The 20555-nt window shown below is 40.9% G+C and overlaps 1 protein-coding gene across 3 annotated transcripts in view; it reads left to right on the top strand.

Moving 5' to 3' along the window:
* Positions 1-20555, top strand: part of LOC131463035 (calsyntenin-2-like) — a 338191-nt gene that overhangs the window by 225779 nt on the left and 91857 nt on the right. For 2 of the 3 annotated variants that reach the window (XM_058634680.1, XM_058634679.1), the window contains 2 exons: positions 1511-1719; positions 11036-11185. In XM_058634680.1, coding sequence (XP_058490663.1) covers positions 1511-1719; positions 11036-11185 — 359 coding nt within the window. Of the gene's footprint in view, positions 1-1510; positions 1720-6232; positions 6472-11035; positions 11186-20555 lie in introns of those variants that run through there. The other variant, XM_058634681.1, reaches the window with a different exon arrangement.

Raw genomic sequence — 20555 nt, 5'->3', positions numbered from 1 at the left:
ATACATGTTGGAGAGATATACACAGCGCCATCATTTCATTTGCTCATTACTGTGCCTCACACTCATCTCTGCCTCTTTATCTCTGGAGGGAAAGCATTACTGTGGTTTAAAGCTTAAAACTCTATTATTGCGACGCGTCTGTCACTCAGTGAAGAATCGAAGGATTGATCATGCCTTCTTCTCTCGCCATCCGGCTGCTGTAGAGTATTGATGAGGACATTATTGAATTGATGCATAGTGGCGTGTGTGTGTGACTGAACATGAATTGCAGCTGATAGGTTGCTAACAGTATGATTGATTAGTGCAGTTAAGTGTAGTAAGGAGCACTGTGTGTAAGGTTTGCATAGTTGTGGAAGAAGAGTTTTTTTTTGCCGCAGCGACACAATCATAGAAATCCATGGGGTCGGGTCAGACAGTGTATAACATAAAGCACAGTGTGACCATTAGTTACCAAGCCAATTCATCACTGGGAGCACTTTTTATTGGACACATTTCATGTAATGCACCTGACTAGATTCTGGGACAAAGACTGTTAATGACATATAGTGTATTATGTGAACCATTTCAGGCAGAGCTTTGATAACACAAAACAGTAAATGCATATGTAACCTCCTTCCTTCTTGTTTTAATCTCTTATTATTCTGTTTTTGCAGTGGTAGCTAAATGTTATATTGGAAAACAAAAGCAGAGAAACATAATTACATTTTCTTTTTCTGCCCGGCAGCCACTAATAAAGATAGGGGGCAGTGTGATTAGTGATGTGGGCTTAACACCTCGATAATTCTATTCATGTGCAGGTGGTGAGCAACATCATGGATGTTTTAAAATCTCATCATATTATATTTGCATGAAGAACGACATTAGACTGCATTAAAGTCCATGATATCCTGACTTTTGATGCTTCTAGGATTTAAACCTGTAAGTCTCAGTCTGTGCTAACCCTGATGATTTCATAGGGTTATTATCTCTTGATTAAACTCTTAGAACACAGAGCTTGTTTTACTATGTTAAAACATATATACAGAGGCTAATCAAATGTGCAGTATAGAGTGTCTTATAACCTTTTTTTATAGCACACATTTAGGTATGTTTTTCATTTTCAAAAAGTACAATTTCCTTTCTGTATAGAACTTTACCTGCTCATAGTAATTACCATCTTTAATAAGCATGACAACGTCCATCCTGATACGTTAAGATATACATATCTGAACTTGTTAAAAGGGAATGCCTATGTTAATTGTAAATTGCCCTGTGGTGGGTAATGATCATCCTCATCCTGTAAAACACTTAAGATCGTTCTCATACCACACCGACGGTCTGGTATGAGGATTTGAGCAGGTGACCTTGTTGTGGGGGAGCTGTGTGGTGTCGTAATATTTTGTTCAAAGCCAACAATACCGATATTTCTATTTACTTTTTTGCACATTTTGAAAAACACTCTATGCAGACAACAAACACTTGTACACTAATATCCTCTTTACTCCTCTTTGTCTCCCCCTATACTCTACAGGGCGGTGGTGCATATCCAGGTCAATGACGTGAATGAGTTTGCACCTGTGTTTCGAGAGCCCCAGTACCATGCAGCGGTGACGGAGGGAAAAATTTATGACAGCATCCTGCAGGTGGAGGCCACTGACCAGGACTGCTCCCCACAGTACAGCCAGATCTGTAACTACCAGATAACTACAAGTGCGACGCCCTTTGCTATAGACCGCAATGGTGAGTAGAAATAAGTAAACAGTATCCTCTTTTAATGTTTGGTGTACCCACCCTCCACTGTCGTAACACAGCGACACTCAGGCTCTATAAATCCTAACTATCTCCTGATGTGATTTTTCCAGCTGAAGGAGAAACACTCACACACTCTCATACTGCAGACACACATACAATCTGGTAACAAAACTTAATAGTGCGACAGATGTGTGTCCCTCGGGTAAAAGGTGTACTTTGCTCTTTCCAAGGACAAAGTCAAGCCTTGCCCGGAGAGCCATCAGTCTCCTGAAATCAGATCACAGAAGTCTGTGCACACACAAACAAAACACTCACACACAAACAAAACACTCACACACAGTCTCTCAAATTCACTTGACTTTATCGTGTTGCTTCCTAGTTCTTGAACAGCACATAAATATAGATTGGTGTCACTTTTAAGCACACAAACAATCAAAGATGAGCCGAGGTCTGCTGACCGTTCTGACTGATTTATGCTGGAAGCACAACTTCTGACATGATTATGAACATCAGGAATGATGAATGGACATATATATATATATATATCAGTCAGTCAGTCAGGGTCGCGGGGGTGCTGTGCCAATCTCAGCTACATCGGGCGATAGGCGGGGTACACCCTGGACAGTTCGCCAGTCCATCGCAGGGCCACACACAGAGATAGAGACAAACAACCATTCACTCTCACACTCACTCCTATGGTCAATTTAGAGTGTTCAATTTACCTATCCCCATATTGCATGTTTTTGGACTGTGGGATGAAGCCGGAGAACCCAGAGAGAACCCACGCACACACGGGGAGAACATGCAAACTCCATGCAGAAAGGCCCTTGTTCTAACCGGGGCTCGAACCCGGGTCTTCTTGCTGCAAAGGCAAGAGTGCTAACCACTACACCAACCGTGTGGCCAACTGGTCAACAATTCAGTCAAAATCAAAATCAATATATACTTGTTTTTTTCTTAAGACACAAAATTGTAGGAGACATGGATGTTAACATTTCTTGTTGTTTGTCGACATCCAAGTGTTGTTAACTGCTGCTGTGAGCTGACGACATGAGGTCAGGGTACAGAGAGAGAGAGAGAGAGAGAGAGAGAGTGGAGCTGGAGCGGGTTCTCTGGTCTCTCCTTGTAAATGAAGGGGTCTCACTAAGCTATTGACCACTGAGGAAAAGGCTTTGAGAGCTCTTGAACTCAAGAGCACCTAAGAGAGAGAGGAAGAGGCTGGAGGGAGGAAAGGAGGGAATGGCTGTGAGAGCAAGTGTAAGTGCTCTGAGTGGATCCTTGGAAAGATACACAACAGTAAACCCAAACACTGAGTTTCTACATTTTCAGAGAATGAGATGATCAACAGTGATGTGACACAACAGTTACCAGCTGTAGTCAAGACCCTTTCTTAAATTATTGTCAATAGCAGATTATTACTTATTTGTTCTTTTCTTTTGTTCAAATTCCATTGTGGAGACTACAACAGACTACTGGGATGGTTTAAGTCCTTTACTCTTTTGCTTTCATTACTGGTAATAATGTTGCATTATTACTTACAATCTTCACCAAACCATTATCTTAGGCCATGAGAAGGTTGTTCATGACGGGTGTGGTTTCTGTGCTATGAAACTTAAACAGACGTTCATATAACTCATTTGCAAATGCCTTAGGGTACATAGGTACTTAGGGTACATAGGTCACTAATCAGTGTTAAAAGGAATGAACGGCTACAGTGCTGAGGAGAAACCGGTGATTATTCTAGATTTATGAAGGGTTTCTTTGACTTGTATGTTATCAGTCTATTATCTTTCAATGGGACAGGAAATTCCTTGAGAGGCAGTGGGAAAGCCATCATTTACATGATGCCTGTTTTAAAGTGGTGATGTTGCAGAGCCAGGAGGAGGATTTCCTTCAGCTAACACATTCTAAAATGATGGTTGCATGAAAACATGGCACAGCTCTGTTACCAGGTTTGTAAGGAGGTTTGTGATCAGGGTTTTTAAAGATGCTGATATTTCAGCCTGATCTTGTATGGGTATCTTTGTGAGGACCAACAAACTTATAATCCATAGGGAGTGGGGACATTTTGGGAAAATTAGGACATTTTTGCTGGTCCTCACATTCTGTCACCCATTAAAAAAGCTTTTTGTAGGTTCAGACTATTGGGTTAATGTTAATGTGCAATAAACACACACTTAACTAAAATAGAACTCAGAGGAAACACTGAGTCCATTTATATAAAAACATATACAAAATCTTCACAGTATCCCTAGATTTTAATTAAAATTCTCTCAGTGGGGGCATTAGCTTGTCAATCTAACAATAATGATAATAATCATAACAGTAACTTATTTATATTGCACCTTTTAAAAACTGAGTTTACAAAGTTCTTTCACAGAACACATTAAAGAAACCAAACAAGACGTAACAACAATGTACAATGCTGTTCTAATATGAATCATAATCATCCTACTCACACAATCATATTCAAACCACATTATAACAAATAACCAACAGACCTACAGCAGTGGTCAGAAACTGACCCAGTATTATTATCTGACCTGTAGATTCATTCAAAAATCGGACTTTTTAAAAATGGAACTTGAATTGTTTGAATTGAGCACATTACAAGTACTTTAGAGAGAGCCAGTTTTAAGACACCAGTAACACCCAGTGTCATATTCAAGTTGCTTTTTTAAACCAACACAGTTCTTAAATGTGAGTTTAGATTTGAATATTAGCCTAAATTAATGTTTTTGAATTCATTCCATTGGGTCTATTGCCATGTAAAAAAAAAAGCACATGTATTTGTTCTGAGTCAGCAACCCACCTGTTCTCATTCATGCCATTTTTATGACTGAATGCCATGAAATACTGTATATAATGTGTTTTAGAGCTTTGTTTCTCTGTCTGAAATATAATAATAATACATTTTATTTGTAACGCACTTTATATTCTAGACAGTAGTAAAAACAAAAAACAATTACAGATTAAAGGATTTTAGACCCTTTTTAAAGCTGTCAGTTGTCTGTGGGGCCCTCACAGTCGAGGAGCACAGGATCAGAAGGTTCGGTCTCCAAGGGTGCGGGTTTTAGTCCTGGGGGGAGAGGTCTGTAAGTGTTGGTGGAGTGTAGCGAGCGTGCTGAGGTCTGGGGGGTGAGAAGGTCTTTAAGGTACTGGGGGGCGTTACCGTGGATGCATTGGAATGTGAGGAGGGAGACTTTATATTCGACCTGGGCGGGGATGGGAAGCCAGTGAAGGGAGAGCAGAATAGGTGTGAAATGTTCGTGTTTACACACCCTCAGCAGGATCCCAGCGGCACTGTTTTGAATATGTTGTAACTTTTGGACGCTCTTGCTGGGAATCCCGCTGAGAAGTGGTTGCAGTAATCCAGTCTGGAGGAGACAAAGGCGTGGACGAGCTTCTCAGCATCTCTTAAGGTGAGAGTGTGACGAAGTCTGGCTATATTCCTGATTGATGTGAGCCTCAAAGGTTAGGTAGGGGTCAAACCTGACACCAAGGTTGGTGACTGTTGGCGATAGAGGGATGTCCTTGCCAGAGAAAGTAATGCAGCTTATGGCGGAGTTTCGGATCTGGAAAGGGGAACCAATGAGGATGGTTTCAGTTTTTGAAGTGTTTAGCTGGAGAAAGTTATGGCTCATCCACGTCCTTATCTCCTCCAGACATACAGTGAGCATGGATAGGCGTGATGTTGCTGATGATGTTGAGTGAGTGTCAGTGTCGTCGAAGTGACTGATGACTTTGCCGAGGGGGAGCAGGATGGGTCCGAGCACCGATCCTTGTGGAACCCCGCAGCCAACAGCATGTGAGCGAGACCTTGATCCTCCCATGGCCGACAGAGTCATGCAGACGCTGCAGCCGTATCTGACGGTCGACCGCATCGAATGCTGCAGACAGGTTGAGGAGGATGAGGAGAGATGGTGAACCGGAATCGGCTGTCGTCAGCAGGTCATTTATGACTCTCACCAAGGCTGTCTCCGTGCTGTGGACAAAGCGAAAGCCAGATTGAAACTTTTCAAAAATATTAGTTTGTTGGAGGTGATCCTGAAGCTGGCCGGCAACAGCTTTCTCTAAGATTTTGGAGAGAAATGGCAGATGTGATATGAGCCTGTGGGGGTCGAGGGTGGGTTTCTTGAGAATTGGCCTGATAATGGCTATTTTTAGTGCAGATGGTATATAGCCAGTCTTTGCCTGTGCTTTCACTAAGGCAGTAGGAAAGGGGTCGAGGGCACAAGTGGAGGGAGGGATTGGACATTGAAAAGTTTGATTTTAGTGTTGGAGGGAGTAATGTGTCCCTGTACTCGCTTGAGTAGACTGAAATCCACCCCGCGTTTTCTGTCTGGCTCCATGTGTGGCGCTGTTGCAGCCACTTCCGGGCCCCTGCTTCTAATCCACGAAGTGTCAGCGCTCTGACGACGTGGGAGACGCGTCAGCTGACCACACGGAGGGAGTGGCGTCACCACAACGGGAGAAAACAAACTTTCACCGGGAGCTTCTGTGGAGGAGTCCGAGTTCTTTTATCACCACTTGTTTAGCTTCGTCAGTTGAGCAACGGAGAAGTTCATTATGCCGGACGTGTGCGCTCCACGTCTGTTGTTAGCCGCCGAGAAGAAGAAGAAGAAGAAGAAGAAGCACGGGGACACGAGATCCAGGCAGGGTTTACGGTGCCGTGGTCGGTTAGCTGCTCGCTGACACTTGCTATCAACCGCTGGATGGATAGAGAAGTCGTCGCAGTCGGTAAGATCCGTGCCCCAGTGAGTCAGTCTAGCTCGAGACTTGAGGGGGAAGCGCCAGCGTCCTCAGGTGAAATATGAAATAAACTGCCTCAACACTTCTAATTACTCAAAACCATTAATTCATAGTTCTTGGAACAGTTACCTGCTTTGATAAAAAAGCTCATACAGAAAATCAATGATTTTAACAGTAGTTGTTGATCCACTGCTGCCTCCATTAGTATGTTTAAACTGCAGAGTTAAAGTGACCAAATGAGGCAGCAGTAGACCAGCACATCCTCTGTCCACATTAAATAAAAGGCTGACTTTTTCCATGATTTTTTACAACAACTTTCCAATCAAAAAAGGCTGTTAACCCAGTCATTATGGTTAGTTTTATTATTAATAAATACACAAAAACAACTGCAGTGCCCACATTGCAACTCAACTACGAACAGTGAATATGTTGATGAATTACAGTCTCCTTTATCATACAGTAATTAGAACCTATACCACCATGCTGGAGAGGGACTTTAATTCTCTAAATTAACACTAGGAAGGGACGGGGGTTAAATGGGAACATGGACTCCATTTGTAGAAATCTTAGTGCTAATCAAAGCACTTCTGAGACATAGAGGCCACCCGTCATATCAGCCATGATGTCATTTGTAACAGTGATTATTATGATGGCATCACCGTTAATATCATAATGATAGACTGTCTTACTATGGAAGAAAACACTCACAACACATCAAGCAATTCACAAATAGTGTGGATTTTTTCAGTATGTCCCAAATACAATTTACTCACCCGTCACATTTTTTTAAACATTTATCCAGATCTCCCTCAAGTCTACAAACTGTCTGGCAGTCATCCTCAGGATTACTGTTCTCTCTCCTTCAGTCTTGGCTGTCTCCATGTATTTGTTTTCTTTTTTTTAAAGAGCAGTGGTTCATCATTGTTATCAGCTGATTCCACATGTTTGTTCCTGGTCCTTAAAGCATAACTAAACCCCTAAACCACATTTTCCTCTGGTGTAAACCAGTGTATATGCATATCTAGCAACGTTGTTTGCTGATCCAAGTATTGAAATGATGCATTTTGTGCAAAAAAATCAAGCATAGGGCAGATTTAGCCTCAGAAGAGGTTTAGTTACCCTTTAAAATGTACTGCTAAACTATGCACTCAATGTGAATAATACATATGCGTCAACATGTTTCTCTGGTTATTTGCAATTTCATGCTGTTTATTTGCATCAGTGTTAATGTGCAAAGGCCTGAAGGGAATTTAAGGTGGCTAACTTTCAAACTTTATATTGTTCTCACCTAATTGTTTTCATTTAAGTCAATAAAGTGAAGACAAGTACCTTTTTTTCCATTGATCAGACTGAAATACCTCTCCATTAAGAGTGGATGTGAAAGTTGAGAGCAGCAGAAAATATGGGAACATGTCTGTTTAACATCGCTTATGGCTACAATAAAAACAAATGAGTGTTTATCTGTGAAAGCTTGCGCTGCCAATTTATGACTCCATATAAAAGTCAGTCTCTAAATCAGTGAAGACTGAAAAACTTGCCGGGTTCTCAGAAGCCTAAATCACATTGTATACTATAGATTCATAGACTACCACTTCCAATTTTTGGCGATTATAGGCGTTATAATATATGGCACTACTTGGCCCTTTGAGTGGTCAGAGAGTGTGGTCACTGGAAGAGTCATGAGCACGAAGGATCAAACCCAACAATGCCAAACTGTAGATCAGTTAAAAAGATTCATTTATTCTCCAACATTTAGCAAAGAAATTTCTAAAAATCTCAATATTTAACAAGAGTCTAGTGTATTTAGCGACAGCACTGCCGAAACAACCTGTTCAGTCGTATTTCAGTTCAGTTCAGTTCACTAAGCAATTTGGTGAACAAACCTTTTGAATTAACTGATTCGAATGATTCAGTACAACGGAAAAAAGAAATTTGTGTCGCATATAAAACAACGTCACAGCCATGGTATGACCATCCCGCTCACTTTGACTAGGTCCTCTGAAGTAATGGAAAACGACGCATCTGATATCAAACTGAGTGAAGTCGTGTCGAGTAGAGTAAAAGTGTATAATGTAAAAGCACCATAAGGAAATAGCATTAGCTTTTTATTTAAGGTCTTTATTTAAGTTCTCAATAGGCCATGACAGTGATCCAGTAAATACAATACTGTAATCATGACTTTTCCTCCTAAGTGGTGCTACAAATTCTACAAAACCTTTCTCTCTGAAATTGATTTAACACTGAGAGACCTAAAAAGACTCCCCAGAAAAGGACTGTGGAGATTGATTTTCTAAAAACAAAAAATAAAATTATACAAAGTAACATGTTGATGTGCAGAGTATCTGGTGTCAAACATGTTCTACATGTTAATCAGCCACTTTCCCGAAAGTCAATAATGTTGCTTGAAGCTCCACTTCAACTGGGCAATTTAGTGATGGGAATTTCAATTAAACTTAAATGTTCACATATTTATTGCAGTTGATGATTATGCAACTAACACTTAGCATCTGTTAGACAGAGAATGAAGGAATAATTAGGATCAGAGGGACAAAGTTGAGCAACCATATCAGAATAATCAAGAGCAATTGTTTGTATTAGTTGCTGCATCCATATTAATTAACTTGTCGAATAAACTGTGCTTTTAAAAATAACCCAAAAAATAGAAATACTGATGTGTACCTAAAAGGATACACATCTTGTTGTGCTGCTTGTTGTGGGCGCAACTTTTTACCCATTAGTCAATTTTTGTACTTAAATATCACCAAAGGTACTTAAACAATACATTTATTTACCATATATATAGTGAAGGTATATATATATATATATATATATATATATATATATATATACCTACCTTCACAATATGGTATATACACAATACAGAAATGCACCAACTGAAATATATTTTTTAAGACAAATAAGAACAATAATTGGAGACATGGTACATTTGACTATTTATTGGCATGGATAGAAAGGCAGCCTTCAGCCAAAGGAAACTTGGCTTGTAACTGCAGGTTGCCAGTTTGAGTCCCCACCAGGTCAAGGGCTTGGGTATTTATTTTTGAGGAACTGGTTAAGTTCTGGACTATGGTTTTAATTGCTGTTCAGTTAGGGTTTGGCAATGGTTAAGGTTATATAGAGATAAGGTTTTGGTTAGGTTGTCCAAATGAGTGGAAGTCAATCTAATTCATGTAGTAAGTTTGGTAATGTAAATAACTTTTCTGAGAAACATTTTCTTTTTTACATGCACACAGAAATATGTGCATCTGTACCCTTGGGGTAAAAATGGTACAAATGTTTTGTACCCTCTCTAATGGTCAAAAGGTACATTTCTGGCATCTCCAAGCACAATATTGTACAAGTGAGGGAACATTTTCCAAATGTCTACCTTCAGGTACAGGCACACGTGTTCAGGCTGCGTGTTGTAGAGCTTAAGGTCAGCACAGTACATGGTACCAGGTACTATTTTTAATACCTGCTCCAGCGAGGTTCCAAAAGCGTGCTGAGATGATTGGTCAGACTGCCGTCACAGGAAGAGACGTCCCACACACAAATCAAGCTGAACAGCGCCGAACTGTAGATCAGTTAAAACTTCTTAACAATCCTAAAAACGAGAGTTAATCTCCAACAACTACCAGGAGTCTGGTGTAAAGTCACTTAAAGTCACCGTGTGTGTGTGTGTGTGTGTGTGTGTAAAAATATAAAACATTCTGACTCTGGGAGATGAATTCCTGAAGAGAGTGAGGAGAATGATCTTGGTCATCCCCCTGACCTAACAGTGTGTTGGAGGCTGTGGGCTGCTCCACTGCACAGAATGCTCTTCAATCATTCGTAACCTGCAAGTGTTCACAAAAACATGTGCAACATGGGTCTCAGTGATCCTCGCAACATGTCATGCTTCATCATGTGCAACAAGAACAGTCTCAGCACAGCATGTTGTAGTGAGGAGGTCAGTGTTCGCTTGTCTATATGCCGATGTAATTGGGCAAGACACTGTGTCAGCACTGTACACTGTAGTGTAAAGACCTGAAATACTGACCATTTACCATTAATTGTACATCATACACTGTTGGAAGCTGGAATCCAGTTACGAGCTTAATTTAATTTAATTTAATACAATCCTATAAATATATAATAAATATTGTCAACATAAACCTTTAATGATAAAGAAGGATAGCTTTAGACAAAGCTGGCCACACAAAACTAAACTACTACTAAGATTTCTTTTTTGCACATTTTTGGAGACTTGTACCTTTTGAAATACTCAAGGACCAGTTTGTGACATGGTGAGAAGTATTAGTGACATGTTGAGACTGCAGTGTGTCAGGAAACTACAGTGTCGTTGCAGTTGTACATGCTCTTGTTGGTGCATCTTGGCTAAAGATAGCGGCGTCTTTAAGTCAGGCCCATGTCTGAGGTAGGAAAGTCTCATTCTGAGACTCTACTTAAATGTATTTTTCCTTATGAGACACAATAGTGGAACTAAACATGAACCTTGAAAAGTAATTTTTTAGTTAAATTTGAACTTAACTGACTCTTTTTCCTCCATCAGGTAACATCAGAAACACAGAGAAGCTGAGCTATGACCATCAGCAGCAGTACGAGATCCTGGTAACGGCTTGGGACTGCGGCCAGAAGAGGGCGCTGCACAGTGTCCCTGTTAGCATTGATGTCAAGCCTGTCTGCAAACCTGGCTGGCAAGGTGAGCCTTCATCCTTCATCATGTGTTCTTCCATTTGTTACCTCTTTAGGACCATTTCTGACCAACACTGACCTTGTTAGGACCACTAGACCTCATGGAGACCGAAAACCTGGTCCTAATGTGGCAGAAACCTGATTTCTGAGGAACTGGTTAAGTTCTGAATATGGTTTTAATTGTCTTTCAGTTAGGGTTTGGCTATGGTTAAGGTTAGAGATAAGGTTCAAATTAATGGAAGGTAATGAGAGTCCTTGAAAGGATAGCTGTAGGAACCTGTGTGTGGGTTAAGACACCCTTTCCCTCTCTCCCTCTCTCCCTCTCTCTCCCCCTCTCTCTCTCTCTCTCTCTCTCTCTCCCCCTCTCCCTTTCTCTCTCTCCCTCTCTCCCTCTCTCTCTCCTTCCCTCCATGAAGAATTGGCCTGTCAAGTTTAGCTGGTGTGCTTAACAGCAATTTACTAAGAGCAGAGTGACACTGCCAACATGGCTTTTAGCACATCAGACGGCGTGGTGGCGTTAACAAGGCTCACAGTCATGCAAAGACAAGTGATTGCACCATTTTACAACAGCATTAACAGCACTGGAGGTAACTGTGGATGTAATTTGTCAAAGTGGAGAACAGCACAGGCGATGAAAGACCGAGCAAGGAGCTTCGTCTGCAACCGTGTGCAGCCTGCTTCACCTGCTGGACTCTGCCGTCCACCGACAGCAGTAAAGAGGATGCTGGCAGCAGCAGCTCATTGGCAGCTAATCTTGTAAAAGCTGATAAGTTGTTTGGCTCGTATCTGTTTTCTTCAAGCATGTGACATTTTACTGTGCATCTGTGCACTTTTCTGAGCTGATTCAAAAATCTGTGACAAGCTTCAGTGTGGCAGCCCACTGCTCCTCTAATTCTAGGATGGGTCAAATGCAGAGGAATACTTTCCCTAAGGGGATTAATACAATTAAACTAAACTTTAAACACTGAATCTTAAGAAAAAAAAAAAATCTGAATTCTTAAGCAACTAGTGACAAATCTATAGTGAGTTGCAACTTTCTGGCATAACTCAGTCCTTTCTTAGCAGAAAATGTTCAGTTCTGCCCGACGAGTGCGCTTCATGTAGCTGTATTTACTGACACCCCTGATTTTACAAGTCAGTTTCACTGTTACTCTTCACCCCCGTGTCTGAAGTCACTGAGCACAGGACGTGTTCTAGTGACATCTAGAGTCTTACTTTTCATTGACAGTAGTTAGCTACACTGCCAAATAATCTCCAAACACAGGGCCACAGAGAGGGGCAGTGCCAGCGCAAGGGAGAGGCGGGACTATACTGTCATCGTTTTCACAAAATAGCATATTGTTGTAGACAAGCAAATGCAAGGATGGCGTTTTGAGACTGTTCTGTGAGACCAGGAATCTTTAATCTGAGACTGGCTTTGTCAAACAATACTATCAGTCCTGACTAGTGATGGGGCGGTCGCGAACGAGAGCGATTTTTCTTTTTTATTTCTTTTTTTTTTTATTGTCTTTCAAAGCCGCCTTGGTCAACATGTGTGGCTGTGGCAGCGTCTGTGTGACTACAACACATCAGCTCAAGTCAACAACACTCGTTACAGACGTTACAGACACTCGCATGCAGCACACGCACAGCAGCGCACACAGCAGCGCACACAGCAGCGCACACAGCACACAGGAGGGAGAGAGACGAGAGCCAGAGGATTTGACCATTTTACCGAAGATGAGTGACAGCAGGAAAAGTGTTTAAAGTGTTAGACTCCGGAAAGGCAGAGTGTACACTTTGTAAAATAAAAATTACATATCGAGCAGGCTCCACAAACAACATATGTATAAGTAATGTTAAGTTTATTAATAAAGCCATATAAATACTATACATATGTTATATTTGATGTTTTTTTACATTAGTTATTCATTTAATAAAATCTGAGGAGCCACTTGGGAGCCGAAAGAGCCTGCTCTTTTTAGTGAGCTCTCCACAAAGAGCCGGAATTCCCATCACTAGTCCTGACTGAGGTGTGTGTGTGAGTGTGTGTGTGTGTGTGAGTGTGTGTGTATACAGCAGCGATGGTGGTGGGCGGAGACAAGAAGCAGTAAAATTCACCTCTGAAACGTTGTTCAGTCAAAGTCCCAACATGTTTGCAGTCGTGTCACTTTACAAGCACAATGTTGCTGTTGCCTCCGTCTGTCTTGACATTAAACATCACCTTGTGTGCAGCATTGGAATGTTACTAACCTGACACAAGATCTCAACACACACACACACACACACACACACACACACACACAGAGAGAGACTCATGTGAAGCTGATTTATCATCAGCACTGTGTAAACTAATTTGACGATGGTTTGAGTGTAAAAGTGAAGACAAACCAAGCAAGCGTGACACAAGAAAGGGGAGTTGTTCATAAATGACATTAAAAAAGAACACATGTATGTTAGTGTGCTGCATATGAACACAGAGTGCAGACAGAGCTGTCATTGGTTTGCAGGATGACTTAAACTCTCGCTCGATAATCCTGTCTTTGAAGTCTGCAATGTTTTTTGTTTTTTTTCAAATTAGGACTTTTCAGCCCAAGATTATGGTGAACGAACACACACACACACACACACACACACACACACGCACACACACACACACACACACAAAAGAGCTGATACACTCTCCCCTGATGAAAGAGCAGTTATCACTGTGAGCATTATTTGGCAGCAGCGATGAAAGGATGGATGAAAGAGGAGAAGTAAATGCCATGGCCGCAGATCAGGGGATATTTTGTAAGGCTAGTTGTTGTTGACCAACAGGCTCCTGTGGAAATGTCAGACACACACAAGAACAGATGCATTTTCCTTTGGTCGTCTGTCTATTCACATTAGCCACAGTGTCTGGTTTATGACAGCGAGGGCTCAGCTGTGTGTCTGTCCTGACTTATCACACGTGTGTACCTGCACACACACGCACACACACACACACACACACATTCAGGTGCAGGGTAGGCAGTGAGTCACCAAATATATAAATGTATATCTATTTCATTTTCATCATTCATAATTTTATGACTTTAATTGTTTTGTTTCACATTTCTTGCCATTTATAATTTGTCTTGAGTTTTTATATGTTCCAGTAAAACTAGTTCAATAGATAGTCCCTTGTTTTAAATACAAACAAATGTCCATAACATTGTCAAATGAGTTCACACAATGCTGATTGAACACATCAGCTCCACACGACTCTCTCTGTGTGCAGCACACAGGAAGTCATTTGTTTCATGTCAAAACAGATGCAGCAACATTTAGCCAGTAAAGTGAGACAGCTGCGACCAGGAGTATGAAGGAAAACACCAAAAAGAAAAATCAATTCTACGGCTCAAAAAACTTTGATGAATGCTTCTTGCCTCGCCCGCCCCTGCACTGTATAGACAAGACAGCTTTATTTGTACAGCACATTTCATACACGTACTCAATGTGCTTTACATAAAAACATTTACAACTTGCAAACATTAAAATGTATAATTTGAACAAAAACATTAAACCAAAAAAAGACTGCAGAATAATACAAAGAGGTTGCTGATGTCAGTTCCACTTGTTCCACATCATAACAACTAAATGCTTCACCATGTTTAGTCTGAACTCTGGGCTTGACTATTTGACTTGAGTCAGTAGATTTCAGAGAGGTTGAGGTTTATATTATTTTAATATACCATTTACCACTAAAACTGTTTATGTTATGTTGTGTTCTACAGTGTATGGATTAATATACACAGTCAGGTCTGCTCGTATTGTTTGACAGAGCAAATAATGTTACATCATCTCTGCTCACAAAGACCAAACAGGCAGAACAGAACAACAACGACAAGTCATCAAAAGTTACGCACTGCAGCTTTAAAGCACATTACTGTTTGTGATGTTTGCCGCTGACTGATCCTGAAGCAACATATCCTGAATGCCATGCACTCTCAGCTGTGGTTGCTGAGCAGCACTAAGGCAGGGGCAATTTGTGTCTTTTAGTGCACAGGACAAAGTTAATGGACATTTTTGCATGAGTTGCAGACTCTCATCCCCCCCCCCCCCCCCCCCCCCCCCTTGCTTTTCCCAGCAGCATCTGGACATCTGTATCTTGCATAATGCATCATATGTAATTGGGCTGCTGCAGTGAATTACACAGCTTTGGTGAATTAGAACAATGGCATTTACATTTTATTCACCTGCACTTCCATATGCATACAGCAATTGGACAATATGAGAATTCTTAATGTTTTTACTGGACAATCGCATGCTTTTTTTCCCAGAGCTATTTCCACAATGGACAACCCTGCTGTAGAACTGGCTCCAGTCCTTTCACACATGAATTAATTGAGTCTTAATGTTGATTTAATAGCTCATTCATAATGAATGTATTTGTTCTGGGCTCAGGAAACTGACTCAACATATGAGAAACAGCATCGATTCTGCTTAAGTGCTCCCTCCTGCCTCTTATCCAAAAACTGCATTGAGCTCAAGGTCAGAGTCATTGTTTTCTGTGAATAAGAAATTCCAGGAAGAACAGTTCACAATGAGTGTACCTCACAGTGACACACTGCACTCTTTGTTAAAAGACAGCCTGACATCAAAGATTATTATAATCATTATGAGTTATTACCATTTATTCTGCATTTATTTTGAATTCACATAATAATTTCGCTGACATATTTGAACCTGCGCCCAAAGGATAAGAGATGATAGAACCATGGACGGAGGCAAATCCACCACAGGCCTGGGTTAAGCACAGAAACCCAAGACCCCAAGGCACTCAAGACCTTTCCAAACCTTCCACACACTGGAGAGAATGCATCTCCTTAAACAGCTCCTCAACACTTCAGGCTGAAGTGGTCATCCATCCTGGATGCCAGCTCTGTGACTGGCTCAAAGATTATTAATTATACTAATAATATTTAAAATATTAAGAATACATTGATAACTTTAATTAATATCAAAGTTCCTCAAAAACTAATGGAAAAAGAGATCTCCAAAAATATATTTATCCTTTCTTTTCTGAGAATGGCTCAGAGCCTGTGTGTGTGTGTGTGTGTGTGTGTGTGTGTGTGTGTGTGTAGTTGCCATAGTTGTGCACATGCTGTAGAATATTATGTTAAACAGCCTCAAAGTAAAACTGACAGTCACAGCTCACAATCCAAGATGAAGTACTCATACTTACCTACAGTCATATACATTGATATACACATAATATAAAGAACATGCACAATGATTGGGAAATATCTAAATGGCAATATATTGAAATCCTGACCACACCAGTGTCACTGCTCCATGACTGGTGATCCTGTGGTGCTTCTCACACAACTTTACACCATCTCTCGCTCTGTCAAGTTTACCTTTGGGGCATTTTGTGTTGGACAGATATCATAATGTAGGGTTATATGAGCTGATAGAGCCCTGGACGGTGAGGTAACACCTCTGACAGGAAACAACGTGCTTCATTCCATAGATGTAAACAGTAGACAGCACGTAAATCAGGCAGCATGTCAGAAATCTTGTCCCTTCGCCGGCAGTTTTTGTCATAAACGTGAATATGGTGAATAATTATTGGGCCCTGAGATGCCAAAACAGTCAGAGACACGCTAATGGAATAGCATTTTATCGGATCCCCACAGATCCAGAGAGACGATGTGAATCGCTGCTATGAAATGTGCTCTTAGTGAGGATTTTGTGGTTAATTCTGGGTAAATAATGGAGTCGGACTGACATACAACAGTAACACAGCAACTATTACGTTACACTGCCCATTGCTCATGCTAATGTTACGTACAACACTTACCTGTCCAGTGACAACAACCCTATCTTTACCTGGTGTGCAGAAACCAGATATCGTCCATTTGTTTCCCTCCAGGCTTTTCACTCTGGAGTAAGATGAAGGGAAGTTGATCAGGAAGTTGCAGATGTCAGGATACTGTAGGTCCGGGTGAATGGCAAAACTAGTGTAAATCTGTAGTTTATGTGATCAAGACAAGAAAAGTACAGATACATACAATCATGGATACAGTGACTATAAGTGTGATATCTGGAGGAATCCAGACTGTGGCCAAAAACCTTAGTCTCACCAAATCAGATAAGTCTTCACTGAAGGATGTTGTCCCCCCGTCTGTCTTGGTGGTTATTGTATCTGTCAGACAAAAGATTGGTTACCTCTTAAAGTTAATGCGTCTCACTTCAAGGAATAAAAACATCATAACATTCAGACTCCAGTGTGATAAATGGTACACAGATGGCAAATCAATGACGTATGTCTCAAATGCAGTTTAATTACAATCAGCAAAGGTTGGAGACTCACAGTGAGCAGTAACATTGACACAGGACGAGAGAGTTGTGTTTCCAGGTATCGCTGATAATGTTACACATTATGAGAACTTATGGGGACAAAATCCAAGTCCCCATAATGTAAATGATTACATTTTATGTTGTATGCCTATATTCAAGATTCAAGATTCAAGATTCTTTATTGTCATTATGCAAGCATAACAAAATTTCCTCCCGAGACTCTCAGCAACATTGAAATACAAATGAACAAAACAGAAAACAAGAAAGGTTATTGCAGGTGAAGTGTGCAAATATATGAGGTTAGGGTGAGGGAATCTAAGTCAATGTAACGTCCTCTGAAGTCATGGAAACTAGACTGTGTGTGTGTGTGTGTGTGTGTGTCTGATCTTGATCTCTGATAACAGTAGGAAGAGGATGAATTAAAGAGGGGAGAAAAATAAATGGTTCGACACTTCCTTTTCCCATTTCCTCTAACCTCCTCCTCCTCCTCTCTCACTTCCTCTCTAATCTCACTGAGGCTGGAGGTCTTTTCATCCTCTCTCTGCTTTCCCCCATTGCTTTCATTGTTTCCCTTCAGTCAATGTACCAATGTAAATTTCTCTCTCCGTTCTTTTTGCTCCTTTGTTGTTTTCTCTCCCCTTTATGGGTTTGATTGTGTCATAGTTTCCTCTTTTCCCCAGTCCCTTGTTCTTCTGTGCATTTGTCTAACTTCTCTGATACATAATACTAGTTTGAACTAGAAATTCAGTCTCTGGTGTAAATCACCGTCACCAGGCCCTCTTCTTACTCAGACACACACACACACACATTAGTGCATGTCTTCAGCTAAACAAAGCCTTTTTTTTACTACTTATAACTATAGACAGCAAATAACTGCTTATGTTACATATAAATAACCTTCACCTAACCACCATTCAATTTTAGTCCTACACACAGAGCCAGAGAGACGGGTCACATGAAAGAGGAATGGTGCACAGCTGTCCTCTGTGTGGACATTCACTTCTTTATTGATGATAGTGTGAACACACAACAGCAGAATAACACGTGACAATGAAAATAATAATCAGATAATAATCTGGTATGTGTTTCAGTTCATTATCAGACTGTGGCAGATGTGACTGTGGTGGGTCGCCATGGTCTGCATCATTAATGGGAAACAATGAGACATGCAAACATTGTTCAGTAGTTGCTATGATGACGACTTATTAAACCTTTAGAGAAGGTTCTGTCCTGCACACTGGTACAATAGTGTGTCTGTATCCTCTGTCAACCTTGAAGGATGACTCACATGTCCTCACTCCTTTAATGATCTGCCGGTCACGATGCTCTTTTCTCTCCTACACCACAGAGGACATACATGTCTGTTAATGAGAGGACATTCAGTTGCTTTATGGGTGCAAGGATTCTCGTTTCTTCTCTTTAGCAATTAAGCAGTTAAACAATTACGCTGACATCAAACAGTGAAAAAAAGATTCGAGGAAGGACAAGCTTCTGTCGTGTGTTTAGAGATTAACGATAAAACACAGGCGAAGACAAACAAGGCAGACGAAAGCAAAATATGCACTGAATGGAAAAACTGTTCCATCAAATGTCGAAAAGGTGCTTTTGGTTGGGACAGTTCTTCCTATTTTCTTTAACCTTGGACTTTTAGTTTTTGGTTTTCTGTTCCTTGTTTCCCTTCTAATTGTCTCCCCCCGCCTAATGTGTTTCACCTGTGTCTGATCCTGTGTCTGATTCCTCCCGAGTGTCATGTTGCTGTTGTATTTGTAAGCTCTATTTATTCATTAGTAGAGCTAAAACCTTTTGATTGGACAATACAAATATTTGTGTGACTTTAAAAATAAGATTCAAATGATTTGCTAATATAAAACATGTGATATTATTCTATTCTGTGATTAAAAGTAACACAATAGTTTCCACATATACACATATTGGATCCGTTGAGTCATAAAGTTTTGATTAGTGTTCATAACTTCCACATTAAATCATTCAGATGTATCATATTAGAGTTCTTTGAATTAAAGGGAAACACCGGGGCTCTCTTTGCTGTTGTTTTGTGACCCAGACATTGATCCTCCCTCCTTCCTTTTCCTTTTATCAAGAATGTGGAGGCAGGATAAAAGATGGACATCACACAGACACAAACACGCGTTACATTTTCTTACTGGTGAAGGAAGTCAAAGACGTAACAACCATAATGTGAACACACCGATGAGACATTCTGCAGATACCCAGATAAACAACAGTGAGAACAGATTGATATTCGACAAACACCAACACAGGCACATACACACTTAGAAGAGTTATTTCATTCCCGTGTCCTTGTCTGGCTGCCTGTTGAAATTGGACTTTCCTTCAATGTGCCACTTAAGTGTCAGGGCGACATTGAGCAATCATGACTGCAAAGACACGACAGAGGAGGATAAAACAGAAGTGGCTGAGAGGAGTTTGAGAATAAACACCTAAGGCAAAGGCTTTGGGTCCATGGAGTGTTTGTTATCAGCTGTGATGTCATTTATTGCATTTTGACTTCATCTGTGGCAACAACCTGTAGGTTACTACAGAAGGTTACTCCTCTGTGTGGAGACTGGACCCTGATGTGAGCGTGCAGCAGGGATCATGTAGTAGATCCCAACTAGTCCTGGAATCCCCTGAGATAGAGGATGTGGATGTCTTAAAGGGACAATTCAGCTTTTTTGTCAGTCAGCACCGGTTGTTTGCGGGGACATGAGAAACAAACGTGAAGTTCTCCCATGGAGAAAATTGGTGATTTTTGTCAGTGTAGCACACAGATGTTGTCACTCCACCTGCTTACATCAGGAAGTCCAAATGTGTTCTTTTCTGACTTCAGTGTTTCACATTTTGTCTGAAGTCCTACATTTCGTCCCAGCTTCTCTCTTTAGGGTTGTGACCACAGCGGATCATCTGCCTCCATCTTGCCCTCTCCCTTGTGTCCTCCTCATGTTTCTCCCTCCTCCTTCTCTGTGGTCTTCCTCTTTTCCTCCAGCCCAGCAGCTCCATCTTCAACATAATAACTACCACTCCTCTGCACTAGCCAAACATTATAGCAG

The sequence above is a fragment of the Solea solea genome, chromosome 7 (assembly GCF_958295425.1).
Source record: "Solea solea chromosome 7, fSolSol10.1, whole genome shotgun sequence".
NCBI classification, from domain to species: Eukaryota; Metazoa; Chordata; class Actinopteri; order Pleuronectiformes; family Soleidae; genus Solea; species Solea solea.
The sequence above is the reverse complement of the archived record's forward strand: the minus strand, read 5'-3'. Positions and strand labels throughout refer to the sequence as shown.